Below are 18,348 nucleotides of genomic sequence, written 5' to 3'. Positions count from 1 at the left end.
AACTAGAAAGGAATAAAAACATTGAATGTTAACTTAAAAGAAAAAGTGTAGCACCAAGCAGGAGTCAGTCTTGGGAACTAATGAACAAAACAGAACTTTTAGAAAAGATATCATTTACAGTAAAGTTTCCACTGATCAAATATTGGACCAAAAGAAAGAACAAGAAAAAAATCCAAGAATAGAAATAGAGAGCTGAAGAAGCTTGTGAAGAAGAACCTGAGATTGAGGGATGAGAGGGTGGGGCAGGGAAATGAGCCTTGGATGCTGTACTCATTATAAATTCTTGAAATTGATGGATAGCTTTACCTTATATACCCTGATCTCACTGTTAGTCTCCTGCAATCCCAGTTTAGACATCCTCTATATTTAATTATTCCAACACTTAAATAGGGACACGTCTGATTAGAGCAGTAATGGAAATTTGAGATAATCTAGTACAATTTCCTCATGTTCTAAATGAGACCAGAAAGGTAACTTGTCCAAGGCCAAGGACAATGAGTCTTACCCTTGAACTAGTGCCCTTTATGCTACATCTTGCAATCAAAAAACTGATAATTTTGTTTCATAAAGTTTTTAGCAGAATTATAATCTTTAATAACTTTAGAAGTATAAATGCTACAAACAACCCCTCCCAAAAATGTTACGGTCAATTATATATTATTTTAAAATAGTGATGATGTTTCTTATTAAAATTCAACATAACTGTCACCTTGTACTATACATTGTTCTAGTCAGTTTTTAACTTTGTTTATGAGCTGTTCCTCAATTGAATTATTCCTGTACTGAAGACAGAAAGGCTGAAAGGATTGCATTTGTAATTCTAGTTTTAAAACATGACAATTGTGACATCATCCAACAAGAAAAAGTGTAATGGAAATAGTTAAGATAGCTGAGGGGAGCAAGCAAGAGGACCTCCTGTACCATGTAGAAAGAAACAATTGCTTATACAACACCTAATCACAGATTGTCCCCAAATTATTAAAATTAAAATTTTGTTATTCAAAGGTCACTGAACTAGATAAGTATAAAAAGCTGAAATAAATTTTCAAATGATGGCTTAAATTTGAAGTATTAATATTTCTGAAATTATTTAAAAATGCAAAACTACATTAAGTCTTTGAAGACATCTTATACTATACCCTCAACTACTTTAGAAGCAGTCAGAAGGGCTATATAATCATACCCAGGACAAGACTATCATTCATTTCAAATCCTTTCTTTGATGTCAGAAAACTAAGTTCAGAAAAATCATCAGTGGAAGAAATGAAAGAAATATAGGTGGGAAACAGGACAAGTAATTCTGATTTGGTACATTCACATGCAACCAAGTCCCAAGAAAAATAACTGCCATAGAAAGAAATGGTCATGGAACCCGTGGCTATTATAAGAATCCTTTCATAATCTGCTGCCTATACAAAGGCAATTTTTTTTAGTTCCTAAGTGCTAGGTTAATCAGCCATCCTGCCTTTTCAGACATTTTTTGGCAGCTGCAGCAGTTCATCCTTGGCACAGTGCCTTAATTAAGCACTGCCACAGCTGAGATCTTGCTAGGGCTTTAACCTTTAACTGGTCCCATAGTTCACTAGTACCACTTCCAAGAGCCACAGCAAGAATATTGAAAAACTAGATCTGCTCAGAATTGAGTCAAATTTCTTAAGGAGCTATAAGTTTATATGACAGCCAATGATTGGATAGATTAAAAGAAGTCAGTAACCAACAAAAAAATGTATTTAAATTAAGTAAATAGCAGTTTCTCTCAAATATTCCACATATAGAATTCATAGTGAACATGCCCAGAAGAACATATTGCATGATATTTTCTCTATCATATTGCTACCATCATCTTCCAGGGCCTGAATGCTCTTTTACATTATTAACATTTTCATTAATTTTTGTATTAGAAATTGAGTCAATGATACACAAGTCACAGTAGAATCTAACTTATTCTACATAAGCTTATGAAGTGTGTACTAAGGAGAAATCCATAAGTCCAAGTTCAATTTGAGTAATATAACAATACCTAAGAGTATAAATATATGTATACATTCACACATATATTCACACTATATATTTTTACGTACTTCACATAAAGTTTTATATATATATATGTTTATAGAAATATGTTTATATAAAGTATATGTGTGTAAGGGGTGGCTAAGTGGCACAGTGGATAGAGCACCAGTCAGGAGTACCTCAGTTCAAATCCAGCCTCAGACACTTAATAATTACCTAGCTGGCAAGCCACTTGTCTTGCAAAAACCTTTAAAAAAAAAAGTATATCTCTCTCTCTCGCTCTCTCTCTCTCTCTCTCTCTCTCTCTCTCTCACACACACACACACACACACACACACACACACACACCCTGATAGTGTCAGATCTGAAACTTGAGACTATTCAAGATGCTGATTCTATAACTGCATTACATCTCTATGAATTTTTCTTCTTCATGTTATCGTTTGCTTTTGTTTCTTCAATAGATATGAGATTTTTTAATTAAAATTTAAATAATTAAGGTTATACACTTAAATATATATGCAAATTTATATATCATATGTTTACACTTTCATTTAAATATAAATATATAAATTTGTCATCTTCCTAAACAAAAATCTCCTATTGCGTAGTTTAAATTTAATCATGCAGGGGTGGCTAGGTTGCACAGTGGATAGAGCACAGGCTCTGGAGTCAGGAGTACCTGAGTTCAAATTCGACCTCAGACACTTAATAATTAGCTAGCTGTGTGGCCTTGGGCAAGCCATTTAACCCCAATTGCTTTGCAAAAAAAAAAAAAAAACCTAAAAAAAATTTAATCAAGGAAAACTTTACTCACTAACTCACATCATACCCTCTATCTCATTTGGGGGTGGGGAGAGAAATAATTTTAATATAAAATAAAATGTTTCTTTGTTTTTCAAATGAAACAAGGAGGAAGGGGAATTTGGAGATTTTCCAGTTTTACTATATAGGAAAGGTTAGTATCAAGTAGTGTCTCCTTTTTATCTGCAGCAAGTTTACTCTTAACTTTGGTGTTCCATGTCACAACTCACAGTTCATGTTTAAATGGTTTCTTAAGGTTTACACATAGCTTTCCTCATTATTTTTTTTTTACCTCCAGTTCCTTTTTTTTTTTTGAAGGTCTCTCAAAAAGCATTCCTTCAACAATATTTACTTTGTTGAAGCTGTAGAAGAATTAAACTGCAGGCTCCCAGATAAACTCATAGTCTAGCTGAGAAAATAGAGTTAAGTTTATATTCAAGAAACCAATGGAGAATATTAATAAAGCAACATAATTATTAACAAGTACAGATTAATAAAACACAAACAGAATATGTACATTAAGGTGATGCTGAGTAACAAGTGGAATAAAGTTTATCAAGAGTCTGTAGTATCTGAGCAAATAAATACTCGAATTTTCTTAGTTTCAATAGTGTGCTTTATGTGACTCCTACATCCAAAGTATCAAATATAAATGCTATATCCTCGTCCTGAATAAGTTTATATAAAAATCAGCAATCATTTCTGGACCTCATTAAGACAAGTGTTATAGTTCTGTAGGCAGAGGATTGAGGCTCTAGGTTTTTGACAGCCTTTCCATTTTCACATTTTTTAGCTCTAATTCTTTTGTGTGCTAGGATGGCCTCCACAGAAGGACAGCTGAATGGATTCCAGACCAGCCTTAGTAATGCTAGGTCATTTATGCCCATCACAAAGTCTAGAGGTAAATATCAACTCTTCAGTCTATGGGGAGAGGGTGAAAGTATTTAGGCCTTTGCTTTAGCAAAGTTCATACTCAAGCTGAGAAAATAAATTGAATACATTTTTCAAGGAATTAATTGATTAGCATCTAAAGACAGGATAATTTTTCTTTTTTTTTAAATTTTTTTGGAGGCAATTATGGGGTGACTTTTAGGGACACACAGCTAATAAGTGTCTGAGATCAGATTTGAACTCAAGTTCAGCTGACTCCAAGGCTGGTAGTCTATCTACTGCACCATCTAGCTGCCCCAATACTTTTTCTTTAAAAGCTTTTTGACATGTTAGAACTGAAGAGTTTCATGGGTATAGTTTTAAGGGTACTAATGGTTTTCCAATGTGGTAAACTATTATAAAATGTTGCCTATATTTGCCACATTCAGCCATTCCTTAAGATTTGAATCCTTAAAGTGATATTTTTAGATATAGTTGCAAGTATAAACATTTAACAAAGACCAGAAGCTACTTATTATATCTAACAAAATGCCAGTAGCCATTACTGAGAAGAAATGAAGTTCTAGGGTGTCATTTGTCTGAAATGTGTTCACTTAATAGTGATCTAGCCTAGATGATAATGGACAATTTAGTAGTATTTGATAAGAAACTATTAGAGAATATATGAATTTTTAAATCCTCTCATGAGGCCCAGGTAATACACTAAATTCTAACTAATTTAAATGGCAGTGGATGCAAAGTAAAGAAGCATAGTAAACAAAATGCTTTGCATGGATTTGGAAAGAAGCTGGGTTAGTGGGAACTGAAAGCAATAGGTAGATCCCACTGTAGTGTCTTTGGCATCAAATGATATGATTCCATTTTTCTAACTCCATGAGCCCTTTGAATTCCCCTCTTTCGACTTCCCTGAGATTCTTAATTCTTTAGTATTGGAAACACCAATTTAATATCATTTAATGATACTTGGGCATTTTAATTAGTTCATTTAAAATTCACTTTGGTTTTATTAATTAAAAAAAACAGACCTCAAAAGAGTCTGTAAGTATAGCTAAATATAGCCCAATTTTTGTGATAAAGTAGAAGCCTAACATCACTCAGCCACCAAGTTTAAATTCACAGGAGAGAGGAATAGGCAGCATTAACACATTATAAGATGTATCTAACTTTACTCAGAGATTGGAAGTCCTATCCGTATATTGCTCCTCTGAAATGTGTTTTGTAGGTTATTTTGTCATTAGCTGCACCATTTTAGATCATTCAGTGATTTAAAAAAATGGTGTTAATAAGATCAAGATAAATTTCTAAAAGATATAGTTAGCCTCACATAGAGAGAAAAGCTTTTCTTTAACCTCTTGCCCCCACTTCTAAGCCTAGACAATTAGGTCTGGTACTTTGTGTCATTGATCACAAGGAGTTTTGGGTAAAAAAGTATGAATGACCACACCACTCTGCCTATTGAAAAACAACTCAAAGACCATGGTTTCTTGATATGGGATCAGTAATATCATATTAAATACAAAAGACCATATAGTTTTCATTCATTTGCTCCCTACTCAGATACTAGGGTTATTAGAAGCTTATGTATTGCTAGCTTAGGGCAGGCATACTGAATTCTCTATGGAATGGAGCACATAAATTCAAAAAACTTTGAAAGAAAAAGAGAGTGCCTTTGACTTAAAGTAAATGGTGCTGACTTTTCCTCTTATAGTCAGTCAGGGTACTTTCTGTGACCTCTGAAGTGGTGGTGGTTAAATAAAATAGCAGGAGACTAGCAAATTAGTCAACTAAAGTTTTTCTCATGCCGACTTGACAGTATAAACCAGCATTAATGTGGGGTCTGAAGCCACACATGGTTAGAACTGCCTTCCCTAACCCCTGCCCCTTGACCACTGTATAAACTTCTTCCATGCTGGAGCCAGACTTTTATAAGTCTTGTTAGTCTGTAGGTGGGGAAAGGGAATTAGCAGTTCCTTATAAAAGTTCTATGATTGATTTAGTTTGTGAGAGGTCATGAGATACAGCAATCTTCTTACTAAATATTTGCTACTTCAAGCTGTAGGTACAAATTAGTGTGGAAAAGCTTAAAGTGCTTCCCATGGAGAAACCATAGCCAGCCTATGTTTCTCAGGGTGTGTATGTGTATGTTTTCCTACTTTGAGAGGAAGCAAGCCTCCACTGAGATAGCATGAGAAATAGATTATAAAAAAATAAACACATAATAGATTATTTTAGTTAACGAACTCAGATGAAGGGAACACCCATGGGCTCACTAAGAATGCCCCAGGAATTAATAAAACTGCCTTGGACCCTTATGAGCATCCTTGTGGGGTAGGACTCAGCTAAACAGTTATCCCACTAACAGCCTTGTTCTTTTCCCCATGTGTTTTGTAAATTGTTGGAACTCCTTGTCCAATTCTAATTTTAAGTAATGAAAAGAGCTGTCCAAATACTTGACCCAAATGGAATTCTTATCTCCCTGACCTCTGAACTGTCCATCTTCTGAATGGTTAAAGGTGTTCCTAGAAATCTGATTTGATTTTTCCTCCCAATTAACCTGTTGAAGTAAAGGACTGGGTATGGATAAGGGCCCTGTCAATAGGGAAAGATCCCGTTGATCCAGTTATGTTAGGATTATTTTTCCCATTTTTCAGGATCTTTGGATGCTCCTCAGGTTATTTTCGCACGATCCAAACCTTTACCCACCCCTTCTGGAACTCTTGCCGCACTTATAGGACAGAGAAAGTCAAAGTCGGTGAAATAAGGGCCAGTTTAAGGTAACGGTAAGAGTAAGCTGAAATCTTGTCTCCTGTTTCTTGCTGGCCTTGTTCCATAGCACAAAGTCTTAATTAGTATATACCAAGAAGTAATCTAAGTGAAAATTTGAGACTTAGTTTAAAAAAAAAGAAAAAAGAAGAAGGAAAAAACAAAGAAAAAAGAAACAAATGTGTAGATAATCCCAAAAGCTTTTATGTTGGTCCTACAATATTAGAATTCAGCCTACCTATTTATACATGAATGCACCAGTAGGTGGCGCTCCAATCTCTAATTTAGAGGGATACCAAGTCTCAATTTTTTTCCAACTGAAATTGGAATTTGGGGGCAAGTAGGAACCAGAGGCCACAGCAGGGTTTTCATATGTAAATGATAACTTGAATTTCTTATATTTGTTTCCCCATTTTAAGACTAGCAAGCTAATAGAAGTATTCATTGCAGACATTTAAATAATATATATATTTTCTGAAAAGAACACTGTTATAAAAAGGAGATAGGCTAAAGTTAAGCAAATATAGGTTCCAACTTTAGCTAAACAAAATTTTTTAAAAATGCATGAAGGAGTAGATAGAGAGCTATCCTGGGAAGCAGAAAGTTCTATATTCAAGCATCATCTCTTGCAAAGATTAGCTGAGTAACCCTGAGTAACCCTAGGCAATTTAATTTAGCCTCTCCATGATACCAGACAACTCTCTAAGAGTACAAATTTTGAGATATTATTCTGTCTCAATAAAAGAAATTTCACCACCAGGGAGTTCCCTCAGCAATGAAATCTCTGGCTCAGAACAAAAATGTTTTCTATTTTTATTTATGTTTCATCTTCTTTTGAGTCTTTCTAATGAAAAGGATCTAATTTTTGATCTTCAGCATTGTTATTGTTGTATGAGTTAGAATGAACTACAGGTAAAATTGCAGAAATTAATTAAAGGAAAGGTAATATGTTAAAGGGAAACTACTGTAATAGGGAAGCTTAGCCAGAATTATAACAAATATAATTTTTTTCTTCCTATAGTCTCCAAAGAATATAGAAAAATGTATGAAATCTAAGTGGTTTGATTATCCATCTCCCTTCTTCTTTCCACTAATACATCCCCACTAACACACATCCGATTATTATTCTTAATTTTTTTGTTTGGTTTTTGCAAGGCAATGGGGTTAAATTACTTGCCCAAGGTCACACAGTTAGCTGCACCACCTAGCTACCCCTTATTCTTAATTCTTAGAGAAACATTTGCAAAATTAGTCACCTGTCTTCAGAGTTCCTTAGAGAAGCAGATAGATGTTAAAATTGTGTGTGGGATCAAAGACTTTATAATTCCCTTCACTACCACCGACCCACCAAATACTCTTCCCAGATTGAAAAGAGAGCATCAGATTCATGACTCAATCATATGCTAGCATGCAACAGGAGCACTCAGTGCACAGCAAGAGGGACTTGAAACTGATGCTTAGTATTGCTCTTCCTGAGGAGTTTCATCAATGCCTACTCAAAAGCTATCCTTAACTGGAATTGCTCAAAGTGGGGTCCAGGATACAGCCTGTTGGTCAGCATTGAAACAGCCAACCCAGCCCTGCTGAGTGGGACAAAAATAGACTGTGAATGATGCTATATTTCATAGTTAGCTTAAGTGGCAGGACCACATGCCGAGCAGGTATGAACATGGAGTATGTCACAGCACACAGAAATGAAGCTTCAGATTTTGTTTCATAACTGCACTTTCAGAAACAGTACTATGAACACCACCCTGGCAGGCTGGCAGTCTGAAATGGGGAGCTTTCTAATAAAGCAGAACTTTGAACATCTACAACAACCTCCTTAACAAGAAGGGATATTTCTTCATAGTCATGTAATCTAGAGGAGTTATTGCTCTTGCAACTCTTTTTTCAGCCCCATGCATACACAATTCTGTTAGAAATACCATAGTTCCATATGACAACAATGGTAATGATAACGTTTTCAATTCACATCACAAGGAATCAGGATATCTTTGAATCAAGTATCTTTGAATGACCCAGGATGAAATACAATTTGTAGGGTCATAGATTTAGAACTTAAAGGGACCTTAGAAGCCATCAGATCTATCCCCCTCATTTTACAAATGAGGGAACCAAAGCAGACAGGGAGGTTCAGTGACTAGCTGGGGACACACAGCTAGTAAATTCCTGAGTCAAGATTACTGACTCTTAGTCTAGGACCCTATCCATTATTCTACACTGTCTCTCAGGTTGCTTCCTTATGTACTATTTTGAATAAACCAACTTTTGCTTAATGAAATTTTGCCCTGTATTTAGATTATACCCAGAGAATATATATACACCTCCTATTCATACATATATTTTCAAAGGAAAGCTTTCACTGATCCTCCCTAACTGGTAATAACATTCTCCTTCTCCTTCCCAAGGACTTCACCTCCAACTTTTCCCTATTTTGTTGCACTTATCATATATTATTTTATGTGATTTTTTGTATATATGACATATTCCTCACCAAAACTATAAGCCTTTAGAAGATACAGGCCATGTCTTACAAAAACTCTGCCTATCATATAGCGCACTTAATATAGTGTTCCTCCCACAATAGGCACTTAATGTTGGTTTATTTTTTTATGATTGAATTTTGCTAATAGACCTGGTAACTACAGACCTAATTGCTGCATTTGACACTTCTGACCAGTTAGGGGATATGATGTGGATGATAAGTCAGAAAAGGAGATTGAGAAGGAGTTGTCAGATAGGTAGGAAGTAAACCAGGAGACAGCAGTGGATGAAAACACAAGGAGTGATCAGAGATTGGAGAAAAGAGAATAAAGAATGATGTCAATGGGGTTTTGAGATATCTTAGAGATGGGGAGAAGAGGAAAGATGAATGGTTTTTATTTAGCCAGTAAAAGATGAGTCTTAAGTCTTGGGTCCAGAGGTAAGAGGGTAGGGATAATGTAAGAGATTTGAGAAGAACAGAGAAGATTGAGACTAGCCTCTATGGAGGATAGGAAATCCAGGTGGTGTAAAAGGATATTTAAAAAAAACTAATTCCCTGAAGTTCATACTGTTCAAAGTCATAATTAAGTAAAATATGGTAATTGGTTCCATCTCAGTAAAAGTGTAGTGTGAATTCAAATGATGAAACAACTTCAGAGAATTCCTCATTCACAGTAATCAAGACCTTTCTATGTACATCTTACTTTTCCCTCCTTATCCTCAAATTATAGCAACACACTTTTTTTGAAGTTTTAAGAAATAATAACAACTAAAAGGTTAACAGCACCCAATCCTCTACCTTGCAATGGCTGCCCTGTCCGATCTCAACTGCATGGAACAGGATGTCCTCCCGGGTTAAGCTCATCACTTCTAAAATCACCACTCTGCTGCTAATTCAAGCTTTGATTGGTACTGCCTCCCTCAGCCTCTCCTCCCCTTGACTGGGAGGGCTTGAGGGCAGAATATTAAATTCTTCCCAGTGTATTCCATTATAGAGGCTAGAAGACACACTCTCAGAGATTGTTTATCCTTTGTTCTCGAAGAGGTCCATGACATCAGGAAGGTGGTGCCATAACTTGCATGTGAATTGGATTTAAGTGAGGTAGGGCTGTGAAAAGTCACCAGCCTCACTCTCCTTCGGAGCCATTTGGGTCAAAGCCAGATATGGATCAGGACAACTGGAGATGGCCCTAGATGCTGTGAAAGACCTTGGCCTTATTAAGTTAGGATCTTTCCCAGCCCTTGTTGTACTATTCCTCCCTCTCCTTCAAACCCCTCCACTATACTGTTTTCTATTGTGTGTCTTGTTTCCCCTTTTAGCTTATAAGTTTTGGTGAGGGCAAAGACTATCTTTATTAATTGTAACCCAAAGGCACTTAGTATAAGTACCAAATAAATATTTATTAGATTGGAAAACAATAATACCATTAATAATGGTAGATAGATAGATAGATGAGCTTATAAAAGGCTATACAAATATCCTCACAACTACCTTTGAAATAGGTTCTATTATTACCCCCATTTTTCATATGAAGAAACTGAGGCAAATAGGAATTATGAGGACATAACGCATTTAAACTTTGAGAAAGCCAAAAGTCACAAAGGGCAAGGACAAAAACCTATAAAGGTAAAGGTTAGCCCTTTTCGGGTCTAAATGAACATTCTATACATTTAGAACAATTCTGAGCTTCTGAGTAACTCAGTCTTATGTGAAAAGACCATCTGAGATCATGAGTTTGCTTCAGTAGACTGCCTTGCTACCTTTGTCCTCAGACACAGATTTTACATAAGACCTAAGCAGAATCTGAAAAATATATCCAATTATGGATGATCACTATAAATTAGACACCTCCACACTGAACCAGGAAGAACTGTCAACTAGGAAAAGGCTAGATGTTTCCCACTATCTGCATAGAAAGTGACAAACTTTAAAGATGAGCTCTTAAGAACAGAGGTAAAAAGAGGTAAACAGATCCTAGGTCAAAGTTACATCTTTTTCTGAAAGTGTGCAGTAGCATCCCAGTTAATACACAGCTGAGCCTGAATCTGGAGGTGAGACTGCTGCTGGCTGGGAAGAGAAAGATCAGGAAGCTCAGTGGTTTGACCTTTTTCTATAAGGAACCTATCTGTCAGCCAGGTGTCTTGCTTAGCCCATCCTGGTTGTGGACTGACCTGTCCAAAAGGTATATTTTACCCTGTGATAAGAAAACCCAACCAAGTCATCTATCCAACTTCAATGCCCTGTGGGGAGCAAACTTAATCTTACAATGCAATGACTCATTCATCACCAAAGCTGACACTCCATTCTGCTATGAACTCTGTGAGGACCTTCCAAAGGAAAGAAGGGACATTGAGACACCCTATTCTTTCAATTACAAGTTACTTTGGTCACATGTGATTCCTATATGATTTCAGTAATCTGTATTTTGTTTATGCTGTCCCTGACCAGCTCTATGTATGTATTTATAGAAGAATGTACTCCATGTTCAGTGGAAAATACTTTGCAATTTTTTTCTTGCCTTTCCATCTCAGTAAATATGTTTCCTTGGGAAGCTAGATGATGCAGCAGATAAAGCACTGGCCTTGGAATCAGGAGAACAGGAGTTTGAATCCAACCTCTGGCATTTACTAGCTATGTGACCTTGGACAAGTCACTTAACTCTGAATACCCCACATCCAGAGCCATCTTCAATCATCTTGATTCATATCTGAACACTGGACCCAAATGACTCTAGAGGAGAAAGTGAGGCTGTGACTTAGCACAATATCCCTTAATTCAAATCCAATTCATGTTCTCGTCTTGGCATTACCTCCTTGACATTATGATCTTCTTTGAGAATGAAGGAAAAATATTATTATTATTATTATTATTATTATTATTATTATTATTATTATTTTATCTAAGAGCTAATTGAGTCCATAGACTGACTGACTGGAAGTTATCACCCACAGGGTTAGCCACCAAGATCTATGGCAATAGTTGCCACTGTAGAAACTCAACTTGATATTATTAATTCAAGTTAGGGGAGTGATCCCCATGGGAGTGCTACTGAATATTCACACATAAAAGTACATGATCTTTAATGTTTTATTCATTGCATAGCCTTGAAAAATGCCTTCTGGTATATAAGAACAAAGGAATGATTTAAGGAGAATGAGGCAATACACATACTCATCTGTCATATGATATAGTATTCCAGGTTAGGTCCATAGTTATAAAGGGTTGGGGAAGGGACTTTCCTGACTTGAAACTTGAATCCATGTTATCTAGGTGGCTGATATTGAGCTGGAATGCCCCTTTAATTCTATCAAAGAAATATAGTGTTGAGAGTAGACTGTTAAGGGTGATCATAGACTAGAACACTAATCAGGTTGGGTGAGGATAGGACACAATTAGAAGTGACTATGATAGTTTGTTTTGTCTAGAGAAAAAAATACCTCTTTGGTAGCAGAAGTCTCTCCTAATTAACTTCTTTTGTAGAGAAGGACATATTTTTACCCTGTTTTATTTTTGCATTCCCTATAATTTGGGGTATATGCAAAGTACATATCAGGAGATGCCAGAACTTCTTAAGGAAAGCTATTGTTTACATTGTTGATAACTGAGCTTCTAACTTAATTATTGAATGGTTAATCATTTTTGAACCTATATATTAGGATCTTGGATTCTACAGCCCATCTTTTTCTTCTTTTGATGTATGTCCCCTTTATATTAAACTCCTCCATTCTTAATTCCCTCTATTCATTAGCACAAATTTTGTGATCTGATCACAAAATCACTAGTCTCCCTGCTGTTCCCCTGGAATGACAAATTCCTTCCCTCCTTTCTTTTTGCTCCTTTTGTTACACTGACCCACAACATCCTCTCTGATTCTCCCCTCCTATCAGAACCCATCTCATGGACCCATGTACTGGCTTGCAGTCTGTACCATATAATTTATCACATAATTCTATATATCTTGTCTATCTTTTATTTTAAAATTAATAAATTATATTTCTTCTCAATTAAGAATCATTATTTTGTATCCCTAAAGTATCTAGAACAATGCACGACATAAAATCAATACTCAGTGAGTTGGTCAATTGATAATGTCCTCAGTCTCTGATGCCTTAGAAATATAGTCCCTGAATTCAAATATCAGGATAGAAGTAGTCTATCTTCCTGCCTTCTTTCCAGAGAGATGAAAAGTTGTATTTTTTTTAAAGCAACTGGTGTCAGAGATACCAAGGCTTTCTTCAGTTTGTTCTGCTTCTTAACAAGTCTCATAGTCAGGAAATTCTTTATAACTAATCCATTACAGCTAACCTCTCTTGAAACTAAATTTATCCACTTCTTTCTTCAGTTTTAAAGAGATTATATCTTCAAAGCAGAGGCCATCCAGTTACTATATTCCATGACAAGCTCTTATGTACACTGAACATTCATAAGGTACAATTTACTTGTCATGCAGAATTCAGTTTAGTGAGAGTTTCATTTTGGATACTATCCAAGGGAATTGAGTTGCAGATATATCAAAAGAACTTAATAATTTAAGGTGGTCTTATGACAGAGACTTTTAAAAAGCATTATGCTGAAGAATCACTGAATTTAAATAGTATAAGCCTTTATCTTTTTCTTCTCTTATACTTTAAAACTTCAAAGATTTACAATTCCATCACAGTGTCATATTCCTTCCGGTCCTTTTTGTGCCTTTTTTAACCAAACAACTAATTCTCTTTTCATTATTTTCTTTCATTATTCTCATTTCTTTTCACAATTTTTCTTCTAACATTCTTATTTGATTCTTAAAATCATCATTTTAGAATCTAACACTTCTCAGAATTCTTGTTGGATATGAGTCCAATCTACATTTTTCTTTGAGTCTTTAAAATGTTTTCAGGTAGCTCTCTTCTTCTAAGATTATTTCTTGTACTTTCCTGTAACCACAGTAACTTTTTTTTAATGATCTGGTTTTTGGTTCTGTGTGTGTGTGTGTGTGTGTGTGTGTGTGTGTGTGTGTGTGTGTGTTTAGCCTATTTCTTGACTTTGGACTCTGTTAAAATTGGACTCTGTTCATTTCTGGGGGAAGAGTGCTTGACTGACCTGAACTTCAGACTTTTGGGTCCTGCCATTTTCATAATTGGGTCTAGGATCCTGTATATTTTCAGTACAGAAACCTAAAATGGTGTGATCTGGGTTTGATCTAGTCACTGACCTCGTAGCCTATGCTCTGTAATCTCTGTAACTGGGTTTCTATCCAAATATGGGCCCTGCTCCCTTGAAACTGCAGTTATTCCTCTGCTCTGGCCCTTGATTCTAAGCAATGGAACTACCAAATTTCAATTGATCCTACACCCAATTCTAGCTCAGGAGTCTGCCTGGATTCTCTTTTGACCAGGTCTTCATTCTCCTTGCATAAAACATTACTGCCAACATCACTGCTGCTGCCGCCGCTGCCACCACCTCTACTGCTGCCACTGCTGCTGCTGCCACTCCCTGGAGGTCCACTGTTGTTCTGTTCTCCAGGCCACTTTCCCTTCCTCACCTTTTGTCCACAAACTTCTTCTTCTATCCTCTAAGTTGCCCTGGGGAGAGCTAAGTGACATAATGGATAGAGTTCAGGTCTTAAAGGAGGATGGGAGTTCAAATCCAACCTCAGACACTTACCACTTAATAGTTGTGTGACCTTGGGCAATTCACTTAACCCTGAATGCCTTACATTCAGGCCCATCTCCAGTCCTCCTGATCCATATCTGGCCTCTGGACCCAGATGCTGTAGAGGAGAAAGTGAGGCTGTTGACTCAGCACAGCCCCCATCACTTAAATCCAGTACATATGCTCATGACATTACCTCCCTGACTCTTCAAGAATAAAAGATAAAAAACATCAAGTTGCCCTAAGCTGGAAAAAAAATGACTCACTATGACTTTTTTGTTTATTAACTTGCTCAGAAGTCAGTTTAAAGTTGTTTGGAGAGATAGATTGGGAGAACTCAGCATAATTGCTGATTTCACTTTGCCATCTCAACTCTACCCCATAATATTCCTTCTACCAGTATAGATTATAAACCACATCCACCCAATAATTTGGTCAGCATTTCTGTGTCTAAAATAAGTTTTACTCTTGGAAAAATAATAATAGTTAGTATAAAGATACACACAGACATAAACACATGCACAACACACATATATACATATAGATATGTATATAGATATTTGAATATATATATATGCAAAACAATTTCCAAATTTTATCCTCACAACAACCCTGGAATGTAGTTGTTACTATTATCATCATTTTACAGAGTGGTTAAATGAGTTACCCAGGGTTACAAAACTAGTAAATATTTGAAGCTAAGTTTGAATTCAAGTCTTTCTAACTCCTGGTCAGCAACCTTGAATTAAAACAGCTAGCTATAAAATAATAATGTCCTTTGTGATTTCCAAACAACTTTATGTTTGTTGTCTTATTTGATATAGTGTTTATATCTTATTGATGTAAGGTTATTGACATCATTTTATAGAGAAGCTATGAAAAGGTTAAGTAACTTGGCCCAGGTCAAATAGTAAATATATGAAGCAAGATTTGAATTCAGATTTTCTGAATCTAATAGGGTGATAATTCTCACTGAATTTCCTTAGACTGATTCTCTCATGGAAGACCTATATAGCTCATCAGTCAGAGGACCTGGGTAATTTTGATATACAATTCACCTTACACTTATTGTGACACAAGCCAGGTCATTTCCCCCCCTCATTGGAATTTGATATCTTAACCAAAAAAATAAAGGGAGAGTGCCTTGCATATATTAGACAACCAGTAAATGTATATTGATCAACTAATTGGACTAGATTACCCCTCAGTTTCTTTCCATTTCTGAATCTGTGATCCTAAAAGTCACTTGATCTCTAACTCCGAAATTTTCCATTCTGGACCTCCCAGGGCTTGATGGTAAATTCTATGATATAATGATGCCTGAGAGAAAGACTTCTTTGGAAATTTTCTCCTCTAAATTCACAAAATTTTATGATTTAACCATACTGTATAGATCAGATCTTATTTTATAATACCTTAGTAAATTTTTTAAAAAGTTTTCCTTCGATCTGTAAAGCCTTCTTAAATTGTTTAATTGAAAATTAGACATTAAACCTTAATTATGTTTGGACTAATGATAAGTATAATGGAAAATTTATTCTATAAATTTTATCTTTCTCTACTGTAGCCCACTCATGCATTCTGATATCATTCATGCTTATAGCAGTAACATTATATTGTTGGAATCTATTCATCTTATGTTTTTACACTAGACTATATATAATTTGCTGCTGTAATTATATATAAATATTCTCTATATTATATTGGTCCATTTGTTTCAGAAATGTTGAAAAGGAAATTATTTCTCTCTACCCATCCTTTCCCTCTCATTCACAAAGAATAATCCATTCTATTACATCTTAATAGTTATTCTTTTCTCTTTTTCATATTATATAACATATGCCAGAAGTTCCACAACTTTCTCAGTTCACAGAGTGAATCAGAACTCTTAGTGAATCAATGTATTTTTCATAGTATCCTTGGAGTGAAAGAAATTCCTAATAATTCTATTTATTTAGTAGTAGTTTAAGTTCAAACAACTGAACAAGTATTTATGTCCTAAAATCTTAGTAGACATTTAAAACCATTTATGTCCTAAATCTTAGTAGTCATTTAAAAACACATAATGTGAAAGAAAAAATATTTTATTTCATAAATAACAACAATTACTGATGAAATATTTGTGTCTGTTGAGCACTATTAGAACTTTGCAACTTTGGAATCAGACTGGACATCAGACTGCTATTCTCATTTCCTGTTCCACATTGATTTTCACACATAGTACTTGCTTTTTATCATAGCACTTGTAGAAAATCTAGTTTTTCAAAGATATGACATCACAAATGAAAAAGTTTAAAAAGTTGTTGATGTATTCCAAAGTACAGTTAAACAAAATTATATCCCAAACATTTGAGAACATCAAGGTGTCAAACTCCTATGGCAAAATGAGTACCAACTCAGGTTAAAATGTAATTGAGAAATGTTTTACAAAATAGACAAAAATACAGTAGAACATAGATAATGTTAATGTGTAGTTTTTCTAAGTTAATTGCAACAATAAGTCCGTTTCTATTTAGTTTTGACACCACTAATCTAAAGGAATATAGGTTTTCTGATGTTGAAACTAAGAACTACCTTGAACTAGTCATTCCCTCATTTGGTAACATGTCTCTGTGTTTCCCTCAAAAAATTAAAATATTCAGTATCCCTAAGGCTATAGAGCAGTTTGAGAATAATGGTTGTCTAGTATAATAACAAAAGTTTTCATAAGTAAGGAAGATTTTAATTTTCCATAAACATTAGTTATCTGGAATATGTGTGTTATAAATATGGTAACTTCTTTTTCATGGTTCAAAGTTGTCACCATTTTAATTCATGTTCCTCACCTTGCTTGTGAACTTGCCCTTTACATTTTATATATTATTTATAATATTTAAAATTTTCAAAAGATTTCACATATATGATACCATCATTTAATATTCACATTAACCCTCAGAGATAGTATAGACAAGTTATAATATATCCTATTTGTAGTTAGTAGATACAAAGACTTAGAGAAGATAGTCTTGAGATACATTAATCAAGGCCTAGCATACAGGAATAAGGAGGTGATAAGTCCCTCTGTATTTGACCTTGTTCAGACCACATTTGGAGTACTGTGTTTCATTTAGACTGCCACTATTTAAACTATGTAACATCCAGAAGAGGAGATCTAGGATGGTGAAAAGCCTTGAATCTGTGTCATGTACTCCATCAATCAATGGGTACTTACCATGGGACTCTGAGAGTTGCTAAAAATGCAGAGACGAAAAATGAGGTTGTCCCTGTCTTGTATGTAAGGAGCTTACATTCTATTGTGATATTCAACTAGTACATAAATAAATATACACAAAATATATACAAAAATAAATACAAAGCACATTTAGGGGGAGGAGACAGGATGGGCACTAGCATCTAGGAGTGGGGGAACTTGGGAAAATCTCCATGTAGAAGGAGTCACTTGAGTGGACTCTTGAAGGAATCAATAATTGATACTTAGATGAAAGTGCATGCCAAGAATGGGGCTTGCTAATGCAAAAGACACTGAAGTAGATGGAATATCCTATGTAAGAAACAGCATGATATCCAATTAGACTGGATCATAGAGTGCTAGTAAGGAAGTAATGTATAGTAAAATTAGAAAGGTAAGCTGTGGCCAGTTGTGAAAGACTTTACAGACTTTAAAACCTAAACAAAGACATTTCTTTTTGATTCAGAGTGGTAATAGGAAACCATTGAAATTTATTGAATAGAGGAGTAAGGTGATAAGATTTCAC

The 18,348-nt window shown here is 35.2% G+C and overlaps 1 protein-coding gene across 1 annotated transcript in view; it reads left to right on the top strand.

Annotated features, from left to right (window-relative positions):
* The window catches only part of TTLL5 (tubulin tyrosine ligase like 5), a 469,247-nt gene that overhangs the window by 416,060 nt on the left and 34,839 nt on the right, over positions 1 to 18,348 (top strand). Inside the window, 2 exon segments of the mRNA XM_074235683.1 lie at positions 3,633 to 3,718; positions 6,360 to 6,488. Coding sequence (XP_074091784.1) covers positions 3,633 to 3,718; positions 6,360 to 6,469 — 196 coding nt within the window. The 3' untranslated portion in view covers positions 6,470 to 6,488.

The sequence above is a fragment of the Macrotis lagotis genome, chromosome 4 (genome assembly GCF_037893015.1).
Source record: "Macrotis lagotis isolate mMagLag1 chromosome 4, bilby.v1.9.chrom.fasta, whole genome shotgun sequence".
Classification (NCBI taxonomy): domain Eukaryota; kingdom Metazoa; phylum Chordata; class Mammalia; order Peramelemorphia; family Peramelidae; genus Macrotis; species Macrotis lagotis.
Note: the sequence above shows the minus strand (reverse complement) of the source record. Positions and strands in the feature narration are given on the sequence as shown.